Source organism: Sparus aurata, chromosome 7, assembly GCF_900880675.1.
Source record: "Sparus aurata chromosome 7, fSpaAur1.1, whole genome shotgun sequence".
NCBI lineage: Eukaryota > Metazoa > Chordata > Actinopteri > Spariformes > Sparidae > Sparus > Sparus aurata.
This window is the reverse complement of record NC_044193.1, coordinates 27971437-27996222: the sequence shown is the minus strand read 5'-3', so window position 1 is coordinate 27996222 and position 24786 is coordinate 27971437. Positions and strand designations below refer to the sequence as shown.

Sequence of the window (24786 nt, the reverse complement as noted above, 5' to 3'; positions counted from 1 at the left end):
GGAGACGCTGAAGCACACTTTCTATCACATTATTACTGGGAAATAGCACTCATATCCAAAGGATTCACTGGACTGACGCCGCCCAAGACAATCTCGGTCTTTTTCACACGGATGGTGGAAGTGAGCGGATGCGGATGGGTGATTGTGCCTGAAACCGAGCGTTGCGTCTTTCTGGCTCACTTCAAGAAGGGATTTCTGACAGTAAAGACTGTAAAGTCGAGGCTTATTTTCATTTTCTTTCATATCTTTGTCAATGTCCTCGTCAATCACTGTGAAAGAAACTGAGGGGAAATCAGCCAGAAACAGGAGTGTTTGCTCTAGCAGACTGCATGGAGCACAATAACATTTAAGTCTCATATGTGCTGCTTTTGATCTCTCAAGTTCTCCTGTGGTGACGTGAACTTGAGATAAACCTGAAACTTGTTACGACTTCCAAATCCACAACTTTGAGGGTATACAGGGACGGGGAGAGGGAATGAAAAACATCAGACAAGCCAGATTTAGCAAAAAACATGTTTAATCTCTCCTTGATGCGTGTCTATTTACACGTAATAAATCTGCAAAATAGGAAAGAGCAGGATATTTACACAGGCGTGAAACAGCCAAAACCTGTCACAGCAGCTTCAAGTCTGAAACTCTTAAAAAGGTATCAGAATTCATAAAGTATTAAAACTCTTTAAGGTTTTTTTTTCTTTTTTTTTTTTCTTTCTGCCTCTCTCCTCTTTAATCTGTGTGTGAAGGTATTTTGCGTCCTATACGCCTTCTCTGAAATGTACTCTAATCAAAGTGAACACTGCAGGTGAGGAAGCTGGAGAGAGCTGGAGGGATGAGAAACTTCTGAGTGTTGCTGCTGGAGGGGGGGATCAAAAAATGGCAGATGAGGGGAAGTATTAAGGTTGTGTGGCGGTGAGGAGGTGTCATGTTGGAGGGTGCAGCCCATACTGACAAATAAGTACATTTAACATACACTTCAGGAGAAGATTGATACCAATCTCACATTTATATTCTAAATACAAAGCTGGAGCCAGGATGGAGTTAGCTTAGCAAAAACACTAGATGCAGGCGGATAAAGCTAGCCGGGCTCTGTTCTAAAGCAAAACAAACAAAAACAAAAATGTATATGATTAATTATGCTGATGCTCTTTTTCTCATTTTTGCACAGAGTGAGGTGAGAAGATTGATACCACACTCATGCTGGTATGATAAATATAGAGCTAGAACCGAGATATTAAGCCTAGCTTAGCAGAACAGTTAGATACAGCTAGCCTGGTACTGTTCAAAAGTAAAACATTTACATTTACAAACACTTTCGTCTGCTAACAACAGCTAACAAATGTAATGTGTTAATTGGCTTCTTTCTTCTTTCGTAGCTAAGCTAACCACCTCCTGGGACTAGTTGTCCATAAGAAATAGGACATTGGACTTTTCATGTGGTCTTCGAGGGTGAAATGACAGGCTAACAGTACAAATGTTTGGTACAAAGCTGGAATCAGGATGTAGTTAGCTTAGCTCAGGTTAGCAAGGCCGAAAGCAGGGATAAAGCAAAGTAAATAAAATCAGCGTACAGTTATTCTTCCTCAACATTTCTGTTCATGAAAAGTTAAATAAATGAGATACACTTTGTTAATAAGCAATTGTATTTTTTCACAAAGGACCTTTACTTGCTAAGCTAGGCCACTCCAGCTCTGTACACGCACATGAAATCGTTTTTCAGTCTTCAGGAAGCAAATAAAATACTTCATAAAATATTGCACTCTTCTTCAAGTACATGTTAAACGAATGTTGTCAAAATGCACATTTAAACATATTCCTCTGTCTCTTTTTAAACACGCACCTTGAGTCAAACCCTTTAAGTGTATGTAAAAATACATTATTTTCAGTATGGTAGGAGGCTGACAAGGCACAGTGAACAGCTCTGCCTCAGTCAATCGCCGAAGAGAATCTCGTCCTCCGCCTCTCTCCTTCTCTCGCTCCACCCTCCTCCTCCCTCCTTCATCACTGTCTTTTTTCCGCTATGTGGAAGTCGAACGCCACAGATGCAACGGAATGGAAAATGAAGCGATACCATGGCCTTCAAAGCGCTTCCTCTGCTTTGCCCAAGTCTTTTCATCTTTTACCCCAACAAGTGCAGCAGAAAACAAGAAGCAAAAACCAAGAAACAAAAGCACCAAGAGACCAAGCGGGCCTTATCTCTCCATCTCGCTGAACTTTTTTTTCTTTTGTACTCCCTACAAAGTGATCCTTGGGGTTACTAACTAAGCCTCATTACTCTTTGCACATCTCTAAAAATCAGCTTTACAAGTCTTCATCAAAAGAACAATTGAGCATTCGAACATCAATGCAGTGGTCCGCATCCTCAGACTGTTCCAGTTATTAATTCAAATTGAACGGAATGTGTTAATGAGCGCATGCTCGTTGAAGTGACATCGTCTCAATTTCACCATTCATCAAGCTTAAAGACAAAACAATAAATACCTTCAATGAGGGGGTATTTAAACGACTGTAAGGAGCGCTAAAATCGTTTTGTGGAAGAACTGAAGAGCAGATGGATCAAAGGGAATCTCGTGTCAAGGATGCTGATCTCCTGATGTGGATGAATGAAGCTTTGGTCAGCTGCCCTGTATGTTGTTTTACCCTGTGTAGATCAGTGGTTCAAGTATCGAAGAACATACAGTCGGCTACGTTTTATTTGGTCCAGACACATGTTGATGCTGCCAGATGAAAACACGGCGTGAACTGCAGGCTAATATCTAAAGAGTGGAGCGTACTTTTTTAGGGGTATTCTTAAACATCTTAAATCTATGGAGGGAAATGTACTTTTTTGCACGTTTTTACTTGACAGCACCAATATGTGTTTGGTTTGATGGCAAGAGTTGGTGCAGGTATACATGAAAGTTAAAGTAAAAGGATATTGTCAAAGAAGATGGCTGAAAGAGTACCAAATTAAGGTAGCCAAGTCTGGGTTTCTGCTCCTTCAAATGTCATGCCCACAGTCGGCCATGTTGGAGGTCTTCAATGCTTTGGGCGACAACAGAGTGGATGTCTCATTAATGAGAACTGTGTTGTTCACATCTATGCAGCTGGGAAATGCCATCAGATTTATTAGCATTCTAATTTTTGGAGCTAGGTAGTCACTTCGTCAGCTAACAGCTAACGTGTGGCTAGCACCTAGCAGTGCCTTGTAACATGAAACTACAATCTCTTGCCAAAACCTTGGTAATGTTTAATCATTGTAATTTGTTTTTAAGGCATGGGACTTAGATTGGAGGGAATGCTGCTATAAGACACAATCCAAAGGGACTAAGGTGTAAATTCCCCATTAACTTCAGTGACTGAAAGCTTACCAATTGCACCCTGTTGCACTTTGAAAATGCAAAACAGCCATGACTAAACAGTTATCGCATCGCCAGTTAGTCGACCATCTGGTGTTTTCCAAGCATCGCTATCACACTTAGTCTGCAGGCTGTTTGGGTGTTCTGCGTTGACGTCAACGGAAGAATCAAAAGGATACGATTTTGTGTGATTAAGTGATTATCTATCAAAGTTGTAGAATTGCCAATGCCAGTTCCATTATTTTTAAAATGACTGATAATTTCGCTCGAACTATCCTTGGCTATAGATGTTTATTCTTAGCTTAACAATTTTCCAACGACGACACAACTAGTGTGTTGCCAAGCTAGCTTAACAGTAGCATCTATCCCAAAACAGGCCCCTTTGTGGCCACCAATAATGACAAAAAGGGATGTGGGCAGATGGATTGTTACTGGACTGGAAATCATTTCGGGGGGCTTCTGTTTGGTCCGCTGGATCTTACTGAAGAGCAGTGCTCCCTGCAATCACAACGGCACATCACAGAGATAGAAAAGCCCAAGAAAGTAAGACTGAATTGAAAATAACTGGGATCTTTTAGTTTCCTGTGTCTTAGTATAAACTCTTGAACTGATAGCACAGCTCAGGATGAAACCTTTGACAACGGCCCTGGCCTAGACGACTCCTGATGCACCCGCAAAGCTTTACGCTATCCGAACTTGACTCTAGTGTCAGCTGGTCGGAGGCCCCTTCGACACTTTTTGCAGCAAAAAACAAATCTGAGGGAAGCACTGTTGAAGAGGAAGAAAAAGAAAATGATTTTGAGGCATCTGCGACTGTTTCTTTTAAAGTCGTTTTGTTTCTTAAAAGTGCATTTGATGTGTTTTAACCTGCTTTGTTATCAAACTCAAACAAACAGGGACAGGAGGGATAAGCAGAGGAGTGTTTGTTTCTCAACCCTACCTATCAGATCTGGTTGTTAATGTGTCTCGTCTGGTTGCTCTACATTTCATAACAAGCTCTTACAGGATGGACGACCGCGGACTGTTTATTACCCTGGTTTGTTGAACATCTTTTGTTCTCTACCTTCTAGCCTCTGTTATTAGCCTTCTAGCCTTTTTACACTCACAGGAGGAAGGAATGTCTTGTTTTTGAATGCATGGTTTTTGAAGCACTGCAAGTTAATGTGGAGCAGCATGTACTGGAAGGAAAACAGTGTTTTTTTTTGTTGTTTTTTTTACCCCTATAAAACCACGAAACGAAAAAAAAAAAAAAAGAGAAAGGCCTTCAACTGGTACAAAAACACATACATAAATCAAGCTACATTTCATTATCTTTTCATAAACCACATTCACATTTCAAAGATTGAACCTTTAGCTTTACCACCTTCACTGCGGACTAAAAAAAACCAAGCCAAAATAAGATTAAACAATACTGTCTCACCTTCTTCTGCACACCGAAACTGGCCTTCATTTTGGATGGCACAGCTTATACATTATTTTTTTTTTTTTTCAGACAAGAGGGTAAGTCTAGAAAAACAATATGAAGAAGTTGTCGAGCACGCTGCGCCAGGGTTCGACTTAAACGACTGCCTAGCGCCTCTATAGTCATCTGCTAGCACAGCGTGAGGCTGGCTTCCACACAAATGACTTCTATCTCATCTAAATCAGCCGACCAGGCCTGGATGTTTTTGGTTTCTCTAAAACGAACACAAAAGCACTGTAGGTCGGTTGGCTCACAGGCGACTTCCAGACATCATTTGCCTACTCATACTACCTTTAGAGCCAAACATGTAGCACACATTGGCCCTCGTGAAATATAGAAAAGTGTCTGTAATATATATATATTTTTGCCATTTACCTTTTTTTTTTTTTTTTAACTCTCACTTTCAGTCACTAAGAATGACAACATTTTCATCATAGTAGCACATTTCATCTAACGAAAAGAAGTCTCTTTGCACTAAACGACATTCAAAGTAAAACATGGCACAGGACGACTGTTTCCTTGTGTTTTCATAAGTTTTTCATCTTGGAAATATCAAATCCTCTTCTCAAACTTATCTTTTGTACATTACAATGGAAAACGTTTTTTTCAACTTTTCATCTGTTTTAAAAACAAAAGGTTTGTATTTATATATCTATATATATATATATATATATTCATATATCCTCTTCTCTCTTTTGATTTAGCTTTGTTGTGCAAATTCAGCAGTAACACAAGTGGCACAGCACTGGGGAGAGTAGGCAGTTTGGGGGGAAACAAATGAAATCAAATGCGATAACAAATCAAATGCAGAGTTATGAAAAGGAAAAATGTCCTTTGTTTGACTACAGTGGAGTTCCTGTTGATAAAGAGTTGGAGGAAGTTTCCCTGCAAAAAGTCCTTCCTCCTGGTTGCCCTGCAGTGGCAGCCGCCTTTTGTGTTGCCAAGCATCCACTCTGCTGAAGTGTCTTTGAGCAACACACTGAATCTCTACCAGCTCCGTGGCTGCTGTGTAACTGTCCCTGACCTCTGACAGAAAAGAGAAAAATCCATACAGGGATCAAGTAGCGCAGTGTTATATCCTGGATTTTTTAATGGGCTCACAGTCTGAAGCGTAGCCTTGGCTGTGGAAAGTTTGTACCTTCCCCGTAGCTTTTCAGCTCTGTGTCCAGCTAGATGAGTTTTTTTTTTGGTCACCACTGTGCATGTGCTGCTCCTGATTGTGGCCAAAGTACCCAACTGCTTTTTCTTCTTCCGTAGGACTCTAGATGTGATGAGGGCCTTGATGAAAATAAACGCTCTCCTGAGCTGAGGTCCATATCGTCTGAGGCTGAAGGGTGCGCTTGATTTGGTTGTTTGGAGCTGGGTTGGTGGCTCAGAGAGAGAAAAAAGAAAAGAAGCCAACCCAGCTAACGGGGCCTTAATTCCAAACTCTGCTGTCTCTCCAGTGTGCTGCTGCTGCTGGGTGCTTGTGTCCATGCAGTCCTTTTTCCGCTGCTGTTCCTTGTTGTTCGTGAGGGTGATAACGACAGACTTCAAACGTCGAGGGTCAAAATGTCACAAAGCTTGTCGGGGAAGGCGTGTTGGTTGGCCAGGTCTCCGCTAGCCGAAAGCGCGCGATTGGCCGGTCCTCAGCTAGCCAGCGCCATGGTGTCGATGACCTGCTCCAGCTTGCCACGGAGCCGCTGTCTGCGCGACTGCTCGTCCTTCTGTAACGCCGACAGGATCTGTACACGAAGACACAACATATGTAAGTTTTTTCAATCCTACAGCATGAAGCAAAGCATACTGGGTGCCCCTTTCACAAAATCTTTTGACGCTCAGATACGAAAAGAGAACGTGGTCTGGCACTAATACAAGTTTCCTTCTTAGTGATTACCTTTTAAACTGACGCTGACAACATGGACAGGGTTGGCGGGGCAGATGTGAGGGCCGGTGGGATGTCTATAATGGCATGTTAATGGCCACTGGAAGTGTGTATAGGCGTGCATGTGTTGGTCTCTTATTAAGTGTGACATGAACAACGGAGGGAGGAGCTGGTACAGTACAGCTTAAAAACACTCTGTATTTATGTGTGCATTCTTCTTTGTGTTGCATCGTCCTGGTTAATGCGCATTAGCATGCGTGTGTGAGTGTGTTAAGTGCGTTTGTGTGCATTTATGCCAGTGCGCACACGCCCGCTCTCGTGTGTGTGTGTGTGAAAGGTCAGGGCATGTGTCAGAGGCGATGGGGACCGTGCAGCTGCCTACATCTGGATAATAGGCTGTAATGAAGGGGAGCAGTTGGTTTGAATGGAGCCAGCTGCAAGCAGCCAGCCTAACTACTGTAATACTGCTGCAATGGAGGGATGGAGGGGAGGAGAGGGGAAGGGAGGAGGCTGAGGGGACTTATCATTCACAACATAAAAGCATGATAAGGGTAGGTAAAAGCAGAGGTTGTGAGGACATATGGTTGTCCGTCAGCAACAGTAGGAGGATATGAACCATAGCTCAATATTCAACATTGTGTAAAAGTGTTGTGTAAAAGAAAGAAATACAACATACTTATCACATACACATACACATGCACACAATTAAAAACAAAAACATTTAAGAGGTTTTACGGCAAATTCCATTGTACAGTAAGTTGGTGGTATTTACCAAGACACATATTTGAAATTTCCCAAAAATTGCCACAATAATTAACCCCAAATGTACTGAAAGCAACAATATCCTGATTTTTTCTAGTTAGCACTTCATACATTGCTCCTCATTTCTTTCTCTTTCCAGGAAACCTCTGGCTGGTTTCTGACTCACTTCTGCTGATCATGCCATTTTAATCTCCAGCTAGTTTCTGTCTTAAGTTCTGCTGCTCAGCAAATAAATTACATTATATACATACAGTAGTAGCCTCCCCGGGAAAGTCTATTCCAGGGTACTGGAGAGGAGAATTCGGCCGATAGTCGAACCTCGGATCCAGGAGGAACAATGCGGTTTCCGTCCTGGCCGTGGAACACTGGACCAGCTCTATACCCTCCGCAGGGTGCTCGAGGGTTCATGGGAGTTTGCCCAACCAGTCCACATGTGTTTTGTGGACTTGGAGAAGGCATTCGACCGTGTCCCTCGTGGCATACTGTGGGGGGTGCTCCGGGAGTACGGGGTCGGAGGCCCTCTGTTAAGGGCTGTACGGTCCCTGTACTGCCGGAGCAGGAGCTTGGTTCGCATTGCCGGCAGTAAGTCAGACCTGTTCCCAGTACATGTTGGACTCCGGCAGGGCTGCCCTTTGTCACCGGTTCTGTTCATTACTTTTATGGACAGAATTTCTAGGCGCAGCCACGGGCCGGAGGGGATCTGGTTCGGGAGCCAATGGATCTCATCTCTGCTTTTCGCGGATGATGTGGTCTTGTTGGCTCCTTCGAGCCGGGACCTCCAGCATGTCCTGGGGCGGTTTGCAGCCGAGTGCGAAGCGGCTGGGATGAGAATCAGCACCTCCAAATCCGAGGCCATGGTTCTCGACCGGAAAAAGGTGGCCTGCTCCCTCCAGGTGGGAGGAGAGTTCCTGCCTCAAGTGGAGGAGTTTAAGTATCTTGGGGTCTTGTTCACGAGTGAGGGAAGGATGGAGCGTGAGATTGACAGACGGATCGGTGCAGCGGCCGCAGTAATGCGGTCTTTGTATCGGTCCGTCGTGGTGAAGAGAGAGCTGAGCCGAAAGGCGAAGCTCTCGATTTACCAGTCAATCTACGTTCCGACCCTCACCTATGGCCATGAACTTTGGGTCATGACCGAAAGAATAAGATCCCGGATACAAGCGGCCGAAATGAGTTTCCTCCGCAGGGTGGCAGGGCGCTCCCTTAGAGATAGGGTGAAGAGCTCTGTCACCCGGGAGGGGCTCAGAGTAGAGCCGCTGCTCCTCCACATCGAGAGGAGCCAGCTGAGGTGGCTCGGGCATCTGTTTCGGATGCCCCCGGGACGCCTCCCTCGGGAGGTGTTCCTGGCATGTCCCTCCGGGAGGAGACCCCGAGGAAGACCCAGGACACGCTGGTGTGACTATGTCGCCCAGCTGGCCTGGGAACGCCTTGGGGTCCTCCCGGAAGAGCTGGAGGCAGTATCCGGGGAGAGGGAGGTCTGGGTGTCCCTGCTCAGGCAGCTGCCCCCGCGACCCGGCCCCGGATAAGCGGATGAAAATGGATGGATGGATGGACATACAGTAGTGTAAGTCCATTTTTAAACCTTTTACATTTTCACCAATTCAGCAATCAGGCCCGGATATATATGTTATAATACATACATAACTTGAGTGGTGTGAAGACCTCGATAGGCAATTAGTGAGTGACACTTCTTAAATGGGATTCTTGAATATAACGCTGTATTTGTCTGTAATTTGCCATTTATGGTGGCTTACTATTAGAAAAAAAAAATACATTTAGTTGCAAAGTTGAACTGGTCTGTGTCAGCGTGTTATATTACAGAAATTACCAGCTATTTATTAACGGCTTATTGGAAAATATCAGGATATTATTCAATTATATTCCTGTAATTTTCTATACCTTGAGGTAATTATTGTTGTAATTTTGGGGTAATGTCAAAGATGTAACTTAATTACCACCTACTTACCCTGAAATTTCCAGGCCTGTGAAATGAAGTGTGTCTGATTGTTGTCTGTTACGTGTTGGTTTGAAAAAGACGGGACATGACGGAGGTCAATCTCCTCAACTCTCAGCAGGAAAGCAAATGAGCCTTATTCTCAAAATATTGAGCTGTTCCTTTAACGTGCACTCAAACACACGCTCACTCACACACATCCAGGTCTTCGGAAAAAATTGCACAAATTTAATGAAGCGCCATTAGCGTCATAATGTGTTAAGCTCATGCCTTAATGTGCAACCTAATGGTGATAATACCTTCCAGCCTGTACCCGTGTGGACTGGTTATCAGTGTAATTGAATTCAAATGACCTCATGGTATCAGTCAAAACAAGTAAAGGGGGAGGGGGAGTGACACAGCACACCGTGCTACTCATTACAACACTCACCTCGTCTTTGTATTTGGTGATGTAGGAGTAGATCTCATGCAGAGCAGACATACTGTTGAACTGGCTGAGGTGCAGGCGGGACTGCTCTGCTAGGTAGGCACTCATGTCCTGATCGCTGATGGCCGGCATGCGGGAGATGTCAGAGTAATACCTGGAGGGGAGGTTGGCACATATTTGTATTCAATCCGGAACTTGACTCACTGGGCTGGACTTAACTGGTGGTTAAATATTCTGAAGGCAAACAGTGGCAGCTGGTGACCAGTCTTCACACTGGGGGACTGATACTGTTCCATGTTCAGTATTTAGCTGATGTTTCAGTATTGTGCTCAAGGACACTTTGACAGGATCAATGAACATGTGAGGGGCATAACCCAGCTGAAGAGGTCCGCTTGTGTCCACTTCCTAGAAAAATATTCAGTTTTGTGCCATAGGAGAGTAAAGAAACTGGAAAATATTCATATTCAAAACGCTGGAATAAGAGAATTTTTACTATTAAAAAAACAAACAAACAAACAAAGAATAGTTGGTAATTAATTTAATTGTCGACAACTTTTTTTGTGCTAATGCTATTCAGAGCTAGGTTGTGGCCGGTTAAGGTGACATAATTAAGTATTAAGCAAGTAAGCCCCCCCACCATATTTCTGCAACAGTCAGTCACATTGTAACTGCAATCAAACAGTATCGAGATCGGACAGGCTTGCTAGGGATTTAGTCCAATCAGATCACGACTCATTTAAAATTCGAGCCATAATCTGCAATTTCTCCTAACCCCGCCTACTTTTTGAGACCTTTTTGATAACTTATCATTCATTTTGGGTGAAAACAATATGATAAATCTCCTGTGATCTGTGGACATTTCCACTCTTCTACGCGATGAGTCGAAACACCCTAAATAAAATCAGCTATTTTATTAAAGATCCAGCCTCCCTTCCCATCCTCATAATGTCTGAACAGTCCCTAATGATGAATGAGGTCCATCCTGTCCACGGCAACCTTTATATTATTGACTCAGTGTTGTTGGCTACATCCGAGGAGCGAGAGCGAGGCAGGCGGAGAACACAGCGAGCGAACAATGCAGTATATTAAGAATACATCCCAATATTGAGCTGCACCGGGGCCTGTTTGCACAATCCATATCTCAACTATCTCAAGGTTTACTGCAGCAGGGGCAGGCTGGGCCGGAGTGTGGGTTAGGAGGCATAATAGAAACAAGGTTTAACTGCACCCAATTAACCATCACCTATAAATCCTTATCTCACACCGCCTCCAAATGCTCTCTGCAAGCCGCAGGACTTGCTGTAGCACACTCAAGTATGATGCTTGGAATAAAGAAGTGGAGCCTGTGTCAGGATTACTGTCTGCTCTTCTGTTTGCGGCTGCAGCAGCAGAAGGGCGGGTACAATGCACAGTGGACGTCTCATTTACCTTTTTCAACTTGCATAGTTTAATCAAGTGGCTTTGTTTTATACATCATTTAATTACCATCAGCGGTTGTTACTCTCTGTTCTGCGCACACAGAATCTTGGCAAAGCGGGGAAAAATCGCGACTCTTTCATCATCTCTTACAACATCAGTACACGCCGTGGGAGGAGCCGCGATGCACGTTGCCAAACAAAGCTACTCAGAGACTGTTGGACTCTTCCCCAAACGCAGAGACGATGACTGTGGCAGGCGTCGGTGGAGCGTAACTCATCTGGAGTTTAGTCAAACATTGTGGAGCTGAATAGAAAAGATGAAGGGTGAACCCGAGGACATTTTCTTCTAGGGAGCCTCCGTTTGCACAGAGACGGCAAACACATGCCGCAAATCTGTCTTTCAGCCATTTGTTGATTTTTACATCACTCGCTTAAGGATCAAAGGTAACTTTTGTCTCGGACCTGAATACACATGGCACGTTTAGAATAATATCACATACAGAGCTGATTGTACAGATATTATACCCTGTTTGCACGGTGCCGTATTTACAGGCCTGGAGCAAGGTTGCTGTAATTGAAGAACACGATTTCTTTGTACTGATTTAATTCAGCCTTGTACTCTGACTCTAAAATGCTGGTAACAGATCAAGTTCAACCTGTTCTGTTCTTGTAATCATACAGTTGTTTTTAGCCAAGTACTTAACTTTGATCTCATCGCTCAAACCTTTTTACAGCTTCCAACAACTGATATGATCTGATTTGAGCCTTGACTTACCTCTCTACCCAGTTCTTGTAGTTGGGGATGTCTTTAGCGTAGAGAAGCTTATTTGAAGGTGAGTCTTTTCCCAGTTTGTGTTCTGACGTAGAACAGGAGTCCATGAAGGTCTGGGCCACCACAGACAGACAGGCGTCCGTGATGCTGTTCTTATGGATGTCGAATACAAACTGGGGGTTTTTGATGACGTTCACCCAGAACCGAAGAGGAAGGCTGGAGAGAAAGACACATGAAAGCGTATGTCATCACATTTTTATCTGATAATGTCCTGTATTATCTTATACATTGTACTCCATCATTTGAAGTGATTGAGAGCTTTGCTTCAGTTGCTTATTTTACTATTGCTCACGGTACGCTGCATCATTTTCAGTTTTGCTCAATACGTTGTTTGGATCAATGCACGTTTCTGGGAATGATTTCTAAATTGTTTTTGCATTAAACTGCCCCTTTGTCAGCATAGCAGAACTTCAGAGGTTCAACTACATGTTGTGCAAACAGCAAAACCTCATAATGAAATCAACACAAATAAATAATGTATGGAAATAATATTGCATACTAGTCTTAAAATGTGATTAACTCATCCTTTCAATTATGACCAAACATCCGACACAGCAACATTCTTTATGCTTTTAGCAGACCTGGATGTATTGATTTAACCACCGTTTTTTTTTTCTGTTTTGTTCACAAAGATATTTTCTTTGGAGACATCTGCAGATGTATATAACATTACCATTAACACTATGTCCTGTTACATAACACACTCATTTACAAGTCCAGTTAAACACACTTTGGCAAGAAATTCCATTGTCCTTCAGTAATTACCCCCCAAGCGCACAGGGATTGTGTTGTAATGACTAGTCATCTGGTTCAGAACAAAACATCTTTTATACATACATTATAAAACATGTAAAAACTATGCCGATACATTCCGATTTTACTCTTTCCAACCTCCAGAAAAATAAGGGTGATGTTCACCCAAAGACCCAAAGTGAAGATGCCCCTGAAAATTTGCTGGAGGTGTAATTTTCCAGCTCCATCTCCCTTTATACTGTGACATATTTTCCTGCAGCTACGGGAGAAAAGAGAGTGACTCCCTCTCTTACCAGTTGCTCTTCCAGGTATGTCGCACGTCGTAGTCTGTGATGGAGTGTTTGTCGGCCTGCTCGTCGAGGAAGTCGAACATGTACTTGATGGCCAGTGGCAGCGCGCTTCCTCTGTGGGCCGTGCTGAAGATCGTCTCAAACAGGTCGTCCACAAACTTCTGTAACGTACCCTGAAGGTGAAAGGAAAAGTAAGAAGACACTTGAGATTTGAGTTCAGCGTCGTTTTCACCCTTGCTTCTTTGAATTCTTGCTCCGTGCTGTTAAGTGTCGGTGTCAGTTGGTTAACACGGGAGCACTTGAATTTCCCTTTTTTTGTTTTTGTTTATAATTTTGTGTATTTTTATTTTTCTGTGGCCACATTAGTTGATGTTAGGTTTGAAATTATGTGCTGGTATCTCATGTCTGACAAGCAATTTCTTTTATAATTTGATACTTACTTTTTATGGTAACTGACTTTGACCTTTCCTTTCAGGAGTTTTTTGTTAGTTTTTTTTATTTCTTGTATTGATTTTAATTATTCATGTGCTACTCTCTATCAGTCCTCTCCCCCACAGTAAAAAAAACACTAGCCGAAAACACATAGACTTTATTCTTCCTCTTAATAAGAAGAGAAGACTGACATCTTCTGACTATTCAGAAAGACGGTAGAGAATGTCAACAGTTGTACTGTGTTGTGGGAGTGAACACATTGCATCACTTCCTCCTGCTTGTATACACAGCACTGCGATCGGCCATAAGTGTGTACACTTTTAGTGTGAATGGCCCCGCTGGGAATCACAGTGATAACTCTCAGACTGTGACTGTGACAGAATCGCAAACAGGAACCCTGAGCTCCTGGATTTGGATGGTGCCTTCCTCCAATGACAATGCTTCAACGTAATTACATCAAATGTAGCTAAATGAATTTCCCTAACAACACATTTGTTTCCCAGACTTCTCCATCTGGCAGAATCTATTACCACGGAAATGTTTAGGGATTGTATTTAGTCAGCCGTTGCGAAATTGAACAGGAATGTATTCTGTCCCAGTCGCGGATCAAAGTACTGAGATCTGCATAGACAAGACGCCCAGGCAGACAGACTCAGAGAGACAGCCGTGGAGAGACAAGGAAGAGATGAGCCTCTCAATTGCATTTGCCTCTCTATTTTTTTCATCATGCATCGCCAAATCTTCAATCCCTCAACAAATTACCTGTCTCCTGACACCTCCTGTGTCTGCCTCCGTGCACTCTGCACCACAAGTCCACCTTCTATTAATCTGCTTTTTCGTATTACCTCTGAAAATTGAAAAGCTGGCTCTCTTGTAACTGCTGCCCATTGCTATATTTCCCTCCTCTTCTTACAATTAGGAAAGAGACGGTAAACTGAGACAAACTGAAGGAGAAAACAGCCGTTTGCTCATACTGCAAGATTCCAACGTGGAGGACATTGTTATGGGTCTGTCTGTCCTTGTTTGTGTGAACATGTGTGTATACGATGGGTCTTTTCTCATTGGTAACCAACTTTAGTGAAGGTTAGGGTTGGCATTTTTCTAAAAATACTTGATGACTGGACAAACCATTTGTCTCATCTCATCATTCCAACAGTAGGAGCGAGCTATCAACCGCGGAGCCCATTGGTAATCTGAACTCCTACTGAAGCCAGTTCAAGAGAAGAACAAAAACAACATTTCTACCAAGGGAAGCTTTCAGTGCTGTTCTTTGCTCTTCCTTCAATGAAATATACTCCCCAGTTCTGATATAACTCATACTAAAGCAGTATCTACGCTAACCTCTTGAGGACCTGCCGGTGCTGGTTTCAAACAAACAGACAGGTCGTTGCCAGTATTTCCCAAAAGGGTGCCGTGTGGTTCAACCTTTATGGTTTGACCTGGACTGGCAAGATGGATTTTGCGAGATTACAAGATCACCATCGTGATCGGACTTCCTCTTGCAAACCCAACAAGTGTGATTTCAACAGTCAGTCAACGTCATTCCACTCAGGGCAATCACTCAGCATGGGAAGGAGGGTAGCCCAACTTGCTATTCATTGGGGTACCGCAAGAATCGGTACTTTTGCATTATACAGTACACTGCTGCTTTTGGTCTAGTTACTGCATCGTGATAAAGAACATCAGAAAGTCTTGTCAGACTAAATATTCTACTCAATTTGTACAAGCACTCAAACATCTCTTGCCTTGTCTACTGTTGATGCCTTTCTGGTAGAGCTGCCAGCATGCAGTCACACCTCTGCAAGAGATTCAGCAAAGTTCAAGTCACTAATGCTTGTCGACAGAGTGGCCACTTGCACAGCCACCACCGACCTGAACTCCATTGTTCAGGGTCGTGAGCCCTCGCATTCATCTGCAAATGCACCATCTCTCATCCTAACATCCCTGTGAGGCAGGAAATCTCAATCCAAAGTCTTCCTTCGTCTGCTCCCTTTGTGATGGAACGAGTTACCAAACTCAATTCGAGAACATTCTTCTACTCACCTAACATACTTTCACTCTGTCTTTCAATCTCTACTAATAACTCAAAATAAATACCTCTCATTTGCTATACATGTATGTGTTACATCAACCTGTAACCTTCTGCAGGCGCCTGGCTTCTTCTGTATCGACTGTGGCCTGAATTGCACAGCATTTATACTTCACGTTTGACCAAGTGACCAAGTCAAATGAATAATTGTAAATGTAAAATGTATGAACATTTACCTGATGTCCTTTGATGATTTGATTAAATACATTCTAAATGACTAGTATTATCTCTGTATGACTCTGTATTTGAAGTTCCCTGTACCATTAAATGGCTCACTCTGCTTTAAAAAGCTGATAATACTGATAATATTCTATTAGTCTGAGTTTCAGTGGTGAGTTTTACCATCTCTCCATGATTCTACGAGCTTTTTCACTCTGATTGGATTCAATTTTTAAAACTCTGGTGTGTCGTTACTCATCTAAGTCTTACTTTTGTAGCCAACAACCTAGTCAGGTAGATCTCAGAAACCATCTTGCTGCCTCGGTCACCCTCCCTCTGGTCCGAGTGGTCGTGGTTCTTCACCAGATGCCACAACTTGGTTCCACTCTCCAGGTCAGGGGTGATCATGGGTGTTCGGGATCGTAGGCTGTCTGGACTACTGGCTGTCCTCAGCATACTCTCTATAGCCAGAAACACAAAACAGAATTATTTGGAAAGAACTACGTTAGCTTGTATTAGAAACCTTGTGATCAGACCTCTAAATAGGCTGATTTCACTTACAAAAGCCCATTTTAAGATCTTTAGAAAGCATCAATTATTGCAGCCTATTATTATTCTTCCGCTTGCAGATTGTATTGTAGAACTAAAAAGCATGTAGAGTCTAAATGTCTGACAGGTAAGTCTACTATTATACTAATAATCACCCACAACTCAGTGTTATACTTTAATTTTTCTCTTCCTTTTACAGACCGTGACTCAAACTTCCTCTCCTCTTTGCTCCATCATCTATGTCTGTTTCATTATTCATGGCATGAGTGTCAAAGTTGATTAGAGCGAAGCAAGGAGATGCAGATCTACGACTGTTCCATTTAGGATGGAGAGGGGGGGAAGCAACCAGGGAGGTGAGGCGCACAGGATGGAGCGGACTATCTGCTGAGTAGCTGTTACTCCTGGGGATTGATAGAAGAGGTGGAGGGATAAAAGAGAGAGTTGCTGATGCATGTTGCAATCCCTTTATGTTTGGTGAAAGGATGGAGAGAGGAGAGATGACAGGAAAAGGGGGGTGGGTGGGCTAAATGGACAGAGAGACAAAAAGGTCAGGAGAGAGAGGGGTGAAATGGAGAGTAATGGGAGAGCACGGGATAGAGGAGTGAAAGAGGCCGAGTGGGGTGGTGTCTAGTGCAGTTGTTGCTTTTGCCGGCAGGGTGCTGAGTGGCTTTGATTCCGAACCCATCATGGCCACTGGTGGCCACATTTACCCGTGTTCAAAAACACCCCCTCCTACACACACACATATCAATGCTCGAGCACACACCCACATGTTCGCAATTAAGCCATAGAGCAAATACGAACACACATCTTTTTAAATGTACTCGCTGTGAGGCAGAGCAGCTGCAGCTGCGTGTTTTAGCAGGGACGAGATGATTCATGAAAGGAAACCTTTGATTTTAGGAATTTAATTTTCTACATGTTCCCTTCACTAATCAAATACAGTGTGGATGTTGAGTGATGCATTGATTGAAAGGCTTTCATTGTTATTCAAGTGAAAAGACGCCTCCAAATACAGACTCAGCTTCGGAATCTAAGGTATTTTACAGTGAGATGGGGCTTTGAGTGGCTGTAATCAATATTTCGATCTTAACACTACTACTCATACTACTTGTGGTTACTTGAAATCACAGAGAACAACTTTGCAGTTCTTCTCAGGTCCACAGGGCTTATTTAGTGTCTTTGAGCTTATTGGTGTTTGGTTTCTGGCTAGCAGCTCTACTGTTTTAGCAACAACGGATAAAATAAAAAAAATTATTTTCTGTCATTGGGTGGTTAGAATCACAACTCCACATGGATGATAATGTTGCTCCACATTATGTTGTAATTGCAGTTTGTTTCAGCTGCTGCTTTTTTGACAAACATTATTAGAAATTTAAACTTAAACGGCACTCAGTAGTGCACCCAACAGTTCCCTTTAATTAAATCAAGCCTAGCCCCAAAAGTCAAACAACCAAAAAATAGAATTTGGAAATACATGTTCTCAATAACAGATGCCAGCCACTTTATATATTGCAGTTTTGCATCAAGATCTATTCATTATTCCCGGAGAATTGTTGAAATCGATTTACCAAAAGTAAATCGGGGGTATTCTGGAGAAGATTTTAGAGGAAATCCGCTCAGCAGTTTATGTGTAAACAGACACTGGGGAGGACATAACCTCCTTTGGGGCACTAACAGACATCCACACCTTTCAGGGATTGGTGAAAATAGTCACCTCTATAGACACCGCCATCGCTCTAACCTCTCTGGTGGCTCAGATAGTCATGAAAATAGATTATTACTTATGTTGCTGAAGAGCACCACTTCACTATCTGATAACTGGGTTAGAACAAAAAGCAGAAGTCTCAATCTCCTTCCATTTTCGGGAACCACTACTGTCTACAGAATCTGCACTTTAAGGGACAGTTTACCCCCAAATCAAAAATACATATTTTTTCTTTTACCTGATCATTCATCGACTGTCCCATAAAAAAAGGGATCGTTAAAGTGCATGACACACAACTGCAACGTGATCCCATGATCTGTCTATCTAGACGGTGACTACAAAGTGTTCGGTAAACAATCTAGCCTTAAATTTGAATTTCAGGTGCAGCAATAACAGCTGAGTATACCGGAGGGTCGCTACCCACTTTGGATAAGAGCTTTGAGTTTTTTACCACGGAGTAATTTATCTCCTACATAGTTTAATTTTCCAGTGAGGTAAACCATATTGATGCCGGGCCTCGGTCTATCGCTGACTGCCAGGCATCCTCACTCTCTCACTCAGTCAGCTGGGGATCGAGGTGTCTACTTTAATGCCTGTCATTTATGGACTGCTTGGAAATAGCCGTGGAATGGCCTTGGCCCGGGCTGATAGCGATGGATAAAAAGGATTGCCATACACTTGGAGGGAGGTGAAAAAAAACAACAAATGGAAAAAAAAACAATGGAGCCCAATCATGGCCACGATAAACAAAGAGAAAGAGTGAATGAAAGCGTTAGAGGGGGTTGGAGGGAGAGAGGGGATTCATTGAAAGTTTTAAATAGCATCAATCTGGAGGAGAGAGGGAATCGTACCGTATCTACTGAGGCTCTTGGTGAAAGTGGACGAGTTGGAGATGTTATAGGCCGAGTTCTGCTTTGGCACCAGGGCGATCACCGAGCCATCTGTCACCTGCGCATCAAAACACAGCAAAGGAGTCAGCGCACGTACGATCCAACTCAGCTGTCCACTCTCGCTTGTGCCCGTTTCATGTGCTGGTGTACCTGATAGTGAGCCAGTGTGTTGAGTCTTTTCCAGTCGTTGTCGATCTTAGTCGTGACGTCTTCGTCTTGCAGAATGATTCTGGCCATCCGACCCTGACGCCATTCTTCAGAAAGAAGGAAAATTGGTGTAGAGGGAAGAACACCATGAGTATGTGTTTCATTTGGTCTTTTAAACCAATGGTTCACAACCCCGCCCCACATAAAGATTGGGGTTGTGTTCACGACACCTCCTAAGCACTGGGACTTTTTACTGACAACATCCTGAAAGTGTCAAAATGAAAAATAAAGTGTTCCTTCTTTCACTTTTCATGAATTAAGTGGCATTACCTTGATACTGCTGGAAAAAACAATTCCTTGTAAAGAATCAAAATGTGAACTGTGCTCGACTTGCCTTGATTCTGTATTAGCCTGTACTTTCTCTATTTGTAGTACAGTTCTTTATGCCTTGCAGTAAAGGCAGTATATTATACATTTTCACTGAAAACTGTGCAGATCAATATTTTTAAATTACCACTGGATCAAATGACTGTGCAGAATATGAAAGGGGGTTTCATACACAACTAATTATCACCCGACTCAGCTCTGCGGAGAGTTTTTACATCTTTCTTCAGTCTTGTTTTATGGCCATCAGCTTCCCTCTTTTGAATGTATTAATGCAGGTTTAATGAAACTATTAACTGATACTGGTCTCTGTCTTCTAGAATTTAGTGCAGCTGTTTTCCACATGAAAATCAAAGAGTTTTGTTTTACTGTGTCCTAAAATTACGTTGGTAAAAATCAAAGGCATCACTGCGATGGTAGTTTAAATGATACAGAAATAATACAAAAATTGGCTTTTTGGCTCTGACGCATCAACAACAATACAATATCTGCTTCCGAATTTAGTGGAGTGGAAGTATAAAATAGCAGTACAAGTACCTCAATTGTCAAATACCTCAAACTCAAACTTAACTTCAATTATCAACAGAATGTGAAGAAATAGCAGTTTTGACATCATGGTGTTTGTGTATTTTGTTGCAGAGATATCTATTAAGGTAAGCATGTTAACCAGATAGCTCCAACCTGTCCCGGTCAAAGCTAACCAACTAACATTCCCCTGGTCCCCGAGCGTCCAGTGCAATCCGCTAGCTTTACGACTAATTGCGCTAAATAGATAACTCAAGCTACAGTCAGCAGCAGTTCTACTAACTTAGTTAGCAGCAGTTAGTAGTTAATCTGATACAATGCTGCTCTCTGTTGGTTTTGTGTATGAATTTTGACACAGGGCCAATTCTTATTTATACTGTAGAACCTTTAAGGAAAGCACTTGAGCAAATGTACCAGATTACATTCCATCGCTGCCTCTAGAATTATAAAAAACAAAACAGGAAAACAAAAAGTACAAAATGTCATCACGTTCATTTTCATAGCTAACGCCACCCTGTCAAAACGAAACAGAGATGAACTCCTCAATCTCTCCCTTCCTCTCTGTTACAACCATCTTGGCCATTTGAATTGAATGAATAGTGTAATGTGTGAAGGGTGTGTGTTCAAGATGGCTTTAAACTATAGCAGGGACATGTTGGATATAGTTTGAATATACATTAGTGTATCCCTTACCTAGGTCCATATCTGAAGCCTTGGGCCTCTGTGAATAGGGGCTGCCCTTGTACACAGCATCGAGCAGCTTCTCTTTGACCTGAGTGATGGTGTCACAGTTCAGACACTTGACCGTCACCTCGGGGGCGTTCTCATTCTCTGGGTTTACACAGTGCAGCGTCTGGCAGAGAAAACAGGCGGGAACAAAGGGGAATGAGGAAGAGACAAAAGAAATCAGGCTTATGCAGAGACGGCGCAACCGCGCTGCCAACTAGTGAGATGTTTGGATGATTGTTTGGGTTCATTTGAATGTACCCGACAGCGTTTTCACACCTAGTTTGTCTGCAGCGGCTATTTTAAAAAAAAGCTGGACATTTTCCTGGTGCGTTCCCTCTGTTTGGGGCTATAATAACTCAGCATTGGCACTTAGGCGCTAAACAACTGTAGCAGACACGCAGGTTTGTCGGTACGTTTTCCAATCCAAACCTGAAGTGCTTTGTTTGGAGAGAGAGTGTGATTAATGCTGGGCAGCGGTCGGGTCAGTTCGCGGCCAAATCACATTCTCCCCTCCAAACACGGCCGATGCCGAAGCTCCGTGTTTACCCTGGAAGAAATCTCCTTCCCCCGACCAATTAAGCGAATGGTGGCTGCCACATTTCAGCCGCTGATTAGTCGGAGCTCGCTTTAAAATCTTCATCATTGTCGGAATGTGACTGAAGCTTAATAACCCGTCAAGTGATTCAGACCGAGGCGGAAAAAAAGCCTCAAGACACAATGAGTTTACTGACCAGTGTTTTGTAGTCAATCTGCTGCCTGATGAGCTTGTCCTCGCTGAGGGAGTAGCGGGCTTCTCCTGTGATGGCGTCTATGGGTCCCTTCTCCATCTGCTGCTTCATGGCACAGTAAAGCATGAACAGAGGCTCCCCGGCACACTCCTGGTGAGGAAGGAGACAGAAAGGAAGGAGTTGCCAGCAGTTCAACCGAGGACTGAATTTCCTTTCTAGGAGTGTCTATTTGAATAATTGTTAGCGGCATGAAAAGGGAAAACTGTGACAGCAATTCACGACAAAAAGCCAAGATTGGAGAAAAAAAATAACCGAGACCATCAGCCAGAAGATTGTGTATGTCTTTATAGTTATTATAGTTATTCTTAAAACCTGTCAGGAGGCCTGATTTCCACCATCTGGTTCTGAAAAGTAAAAAAAACCAAAAAAAACTCAAACAATTTATTGGTGGAGTGATGAGGATGAATTGAGAAGTCACACAGCCTGAGGAGAGAAGCTGCTCTGTAGTCTGGGCGTACATCACCACGCTAAAAACAAAATTTACTTCCCTGTAGCAGCTTTAAGGCTGCTGCAAATTAGTTTCAGAGGCACAAAAGTCCCCCAAGTTGTTCAATTTAGGAAATCAGTAGCCCCGCCGCAGTTCCCCTGATCTGCATGTTAACAAAAAAAAAAAAAAAAAGTCAAATAACAGGCTATGTTGGCAAGTCTGGAAAAGCAATGAGGGGAGAAGAAAAGTGCTTTGTGCCGCTGAACTTGGGATATTGGCTGAGGAGAAAACATTTTTGGAACCGCAAGCGTTCATTTATCCCACAAGAGAAAGGCGGTACGTGACGGGATATTAGTTAAATAGCCTGATGTTATCAGCGCAACAGAAAAACACCAATGACTGAATCACTTTGACTCGATTATTTCCGTAAACAGACGCAACACAGTATGGCTGCCTGGTTAAAGTAGCGCTGGCTGCTGTGATATCGCACTGAGCCGCATTCGAACATTAAAAGTCAGGAAAAATAAGCAGGAGGCCACCGCGGTAAAATCAGCTAAACATATGTGACATTGTTCCTTTCTCACTTACTATAGTCTCCTTATGTGCAGATGAAAGTGACCTTTCCCTCAGTACATTTCATACTAAACTTTCTCTGCAGCAGTAGTCAGTTTCCTGTGATGAATATGGGGTCATTTTCTGTATTCATTTCCACTCCCTTCTCCCCTCAAACAAATGCATGAGACCAAACAATGCTACTTTTCTTCCATTTCATTGGCACAAAACGTCAGTGTGGTCCTTCAGTAAATAACAAACAATTGCACATTGATAAACGTCCGAAAATGGCCACAAACCCTCAGCAAGTATCTCCATCCGTCTCTAGTGGCAGGAATTTCCCACTTAAATTAAACCATTCACGACATTCTTTGACAAATTTGGGCCATTTCCTGGGTCCATATGTGAGACGCGTGTAAAATATGGGTTAACAAGACTGTTTTCTCTCTTGGTGTGCTAAAACAAAACCGCAGGGCAGGGCCTCGGTTACAAAAAACGCTGATTCATTTCTGGACTTCAGAACATTACCAAAGTTATGTGTTCATCTGACAACGTTGTGAAATTGATCCTTGTGCACACGGACCTGCAAAAACGATTGAAAACACTGAACAAAAGGAAACATCGATAGTCTGCCATTGTAGTTGTCCTCCTATTCACGCATCGTCATGAGGGTCCAACTAAATACACATGCACTCAGTTTTCCCAGTATTTTCTTTTGTCTTTTTATCTAATGGCGTTTTCAAAAGCTTGCACCTTGGACCAGGTTTACAAAAGGTTTCATTTTAGGCCACAAAACTGCTGTTCATGTGTGACCAACAGAACAAAAGGTGACCATTTTATAAAAAAAAACAAAAAAACAATTGTGTAAACAGCCATAATAATGCCATTTTCGCCTTGCACAACTGTGATCTAGAAATCTCAATTCACTTTAAACTGACGGCATCCGCCCTGCGATTTCCCCTAATGTCACTGAAAAAAAGGGTTTTGTCCGGAGTAGCCGTGGACCAAAAGAGAAAATCAAACTCTGGTCCATCTCGTGGCCGTTTCCCCAATCCTTCCACACAGTAACTTTTCATATTTCCACTCTCTCCCTCTCCTTCAAATTTCCTCATGAAGCACTCAAAAAGTTACAACACTTTTACGGGGCGATAAAGTATTGAAGTAAGCGGTCAGACAAATCAGGATATGCTTATTCTATTTTCGGCTTTGAGAGGCAGATGTTTAAACGGCCAGGCCGACGCCTCCGTCAGAATCCAGCCTGGAGGATGCAGGTGGCGCGGTACAGCTGGATGTTTTGTTGTTACACATCAGATCTCCAAATCTTCTGGAAATGACAAGTGGGCGAATCAATTTTAAGTGTTGTCTCTCTTTTCTCTTTCTGTCTAGACGACCGCCTGAAAGCGGCGTTATATAAAAATCTCTTCAGTCCTCTCCCTTTGTTTACATCTCACAGCTCGCATGACCAGACACAGATGTTATAAATATGTTTCCCACTCGCCCCTCCATCAAAGACACTTGCCAATCAATAGCATCATTAGTCATCGCTCGGGCCCAAGGAAAACACTCCGGACTGAAGTAGCAGCAGTTTAGAGAGGGGAGAGAGAGGACACATCACGGCCGATACTCACCCCGACGAGAGCTTAATGATCGACCGCGCGGTGCTCAGGGAGACACTTCAGACTGTGTGTGTGTGTGTGTGTGTGTGTCTGCTGGAGATGCATGAGGTCCAGACGAGAACAGGGGAAAGTACTAATTTATCCTTCTCACCTTCACACGCACTCTTCAACTCGCTTTTTCTTTTCTAACACACACATTTCTCCTTTTTCGGTTTTTTTTTTTTTTCCTCCCCTCTCCCCGATTAGACCAATCCTCCATCCCTTACTGTTCATTTAACATCCACGTCTATTTGGTCGCTCTCGCTCTCTCTTCATGTGGCTGCTTTTGATTCTGTATGTGATGCAGAAGTATGTGATGGATATAAATCTCATCTCATATCAGGTTTTAAGAGCTATAACACCACGTCAGACTTTGGGATGACGTTTGCCTGCCTGCCAAATTAGGGCCTTTGATATGGCAACAAGGTAGCATATGACATTTGTACGATGTTGTAATGTCGTTTTGTTTTCCTAGAATCATTATATTAGGTGCAATATGTACAATTCAAATTGAAAGCGTACAAAAGATGAACAGAATGTCAGCAGAATGCAAAGCAATAACAGTTTTCATGTTATGATGTCTGTGTATTGTATAGCAGAGACATCTACTGAAGCTAGCATGCTAACCAGCTAGCCCTGTCCTGTCCCGGTCCAGAGCTCT

At 42.9% G+C, this 24786-nt stretch overlaps 1 protein-coding gene across 5 annotated transcripts in view; it reads right to left on the bottom strand.

The window, feature by feature from the left end:
• Positions 1 to 499: 499 nt before the first annotated feature.
• LOC115585019 (plexin-A1-like) overlaps positions 500 to 24786 on the bottom strand; it is a 295372-nt gene continuing 271085 nt past the window's right edge. For 4 of the 5 annotated variants that reach the window (XM_030423005.1, XM_030423008.1, XM_030423007.1 and 1 more), the window contains exons 25-33: positions 21435 to 21581; positions 20668 to 20827; positions 19069 to 19172; positions 18880 to 18976; positions 16042 to 16232; positions 13095 to 13264; positions 11992 to 12204; positions 9802 to 9952; positions 6423 to 6518 (exon numbers count right to left, since the gene is read on the bottom strand). In XM_030423005.1, coding sequence (XP_030278865.1) covers positions 6423 to 6518; positions 9802 to 9952; positions 11992 to 12204; positions 13095 to 13264; positions 16042 to 16232; positions 18880 to 18976; positions 19069 to 19172; positions 20668 to 20827; positions 21435 to 21581 — 1329 coding nt within the window. Of the gene's footprint in view, positions 6519 to 9801; positions 9953 to 11991; positions 12205 to 13094; positions 13265 to 16041; positions 16233 to 18879; positions 18977 to 19068; positions 19173 to 20667; positions 20828 to 21434; positions 21582 to 24786 lie in introns of all 5 variants that reach the window. The other variant, XM_030423004.1, reaches the window with a different exon arrangement.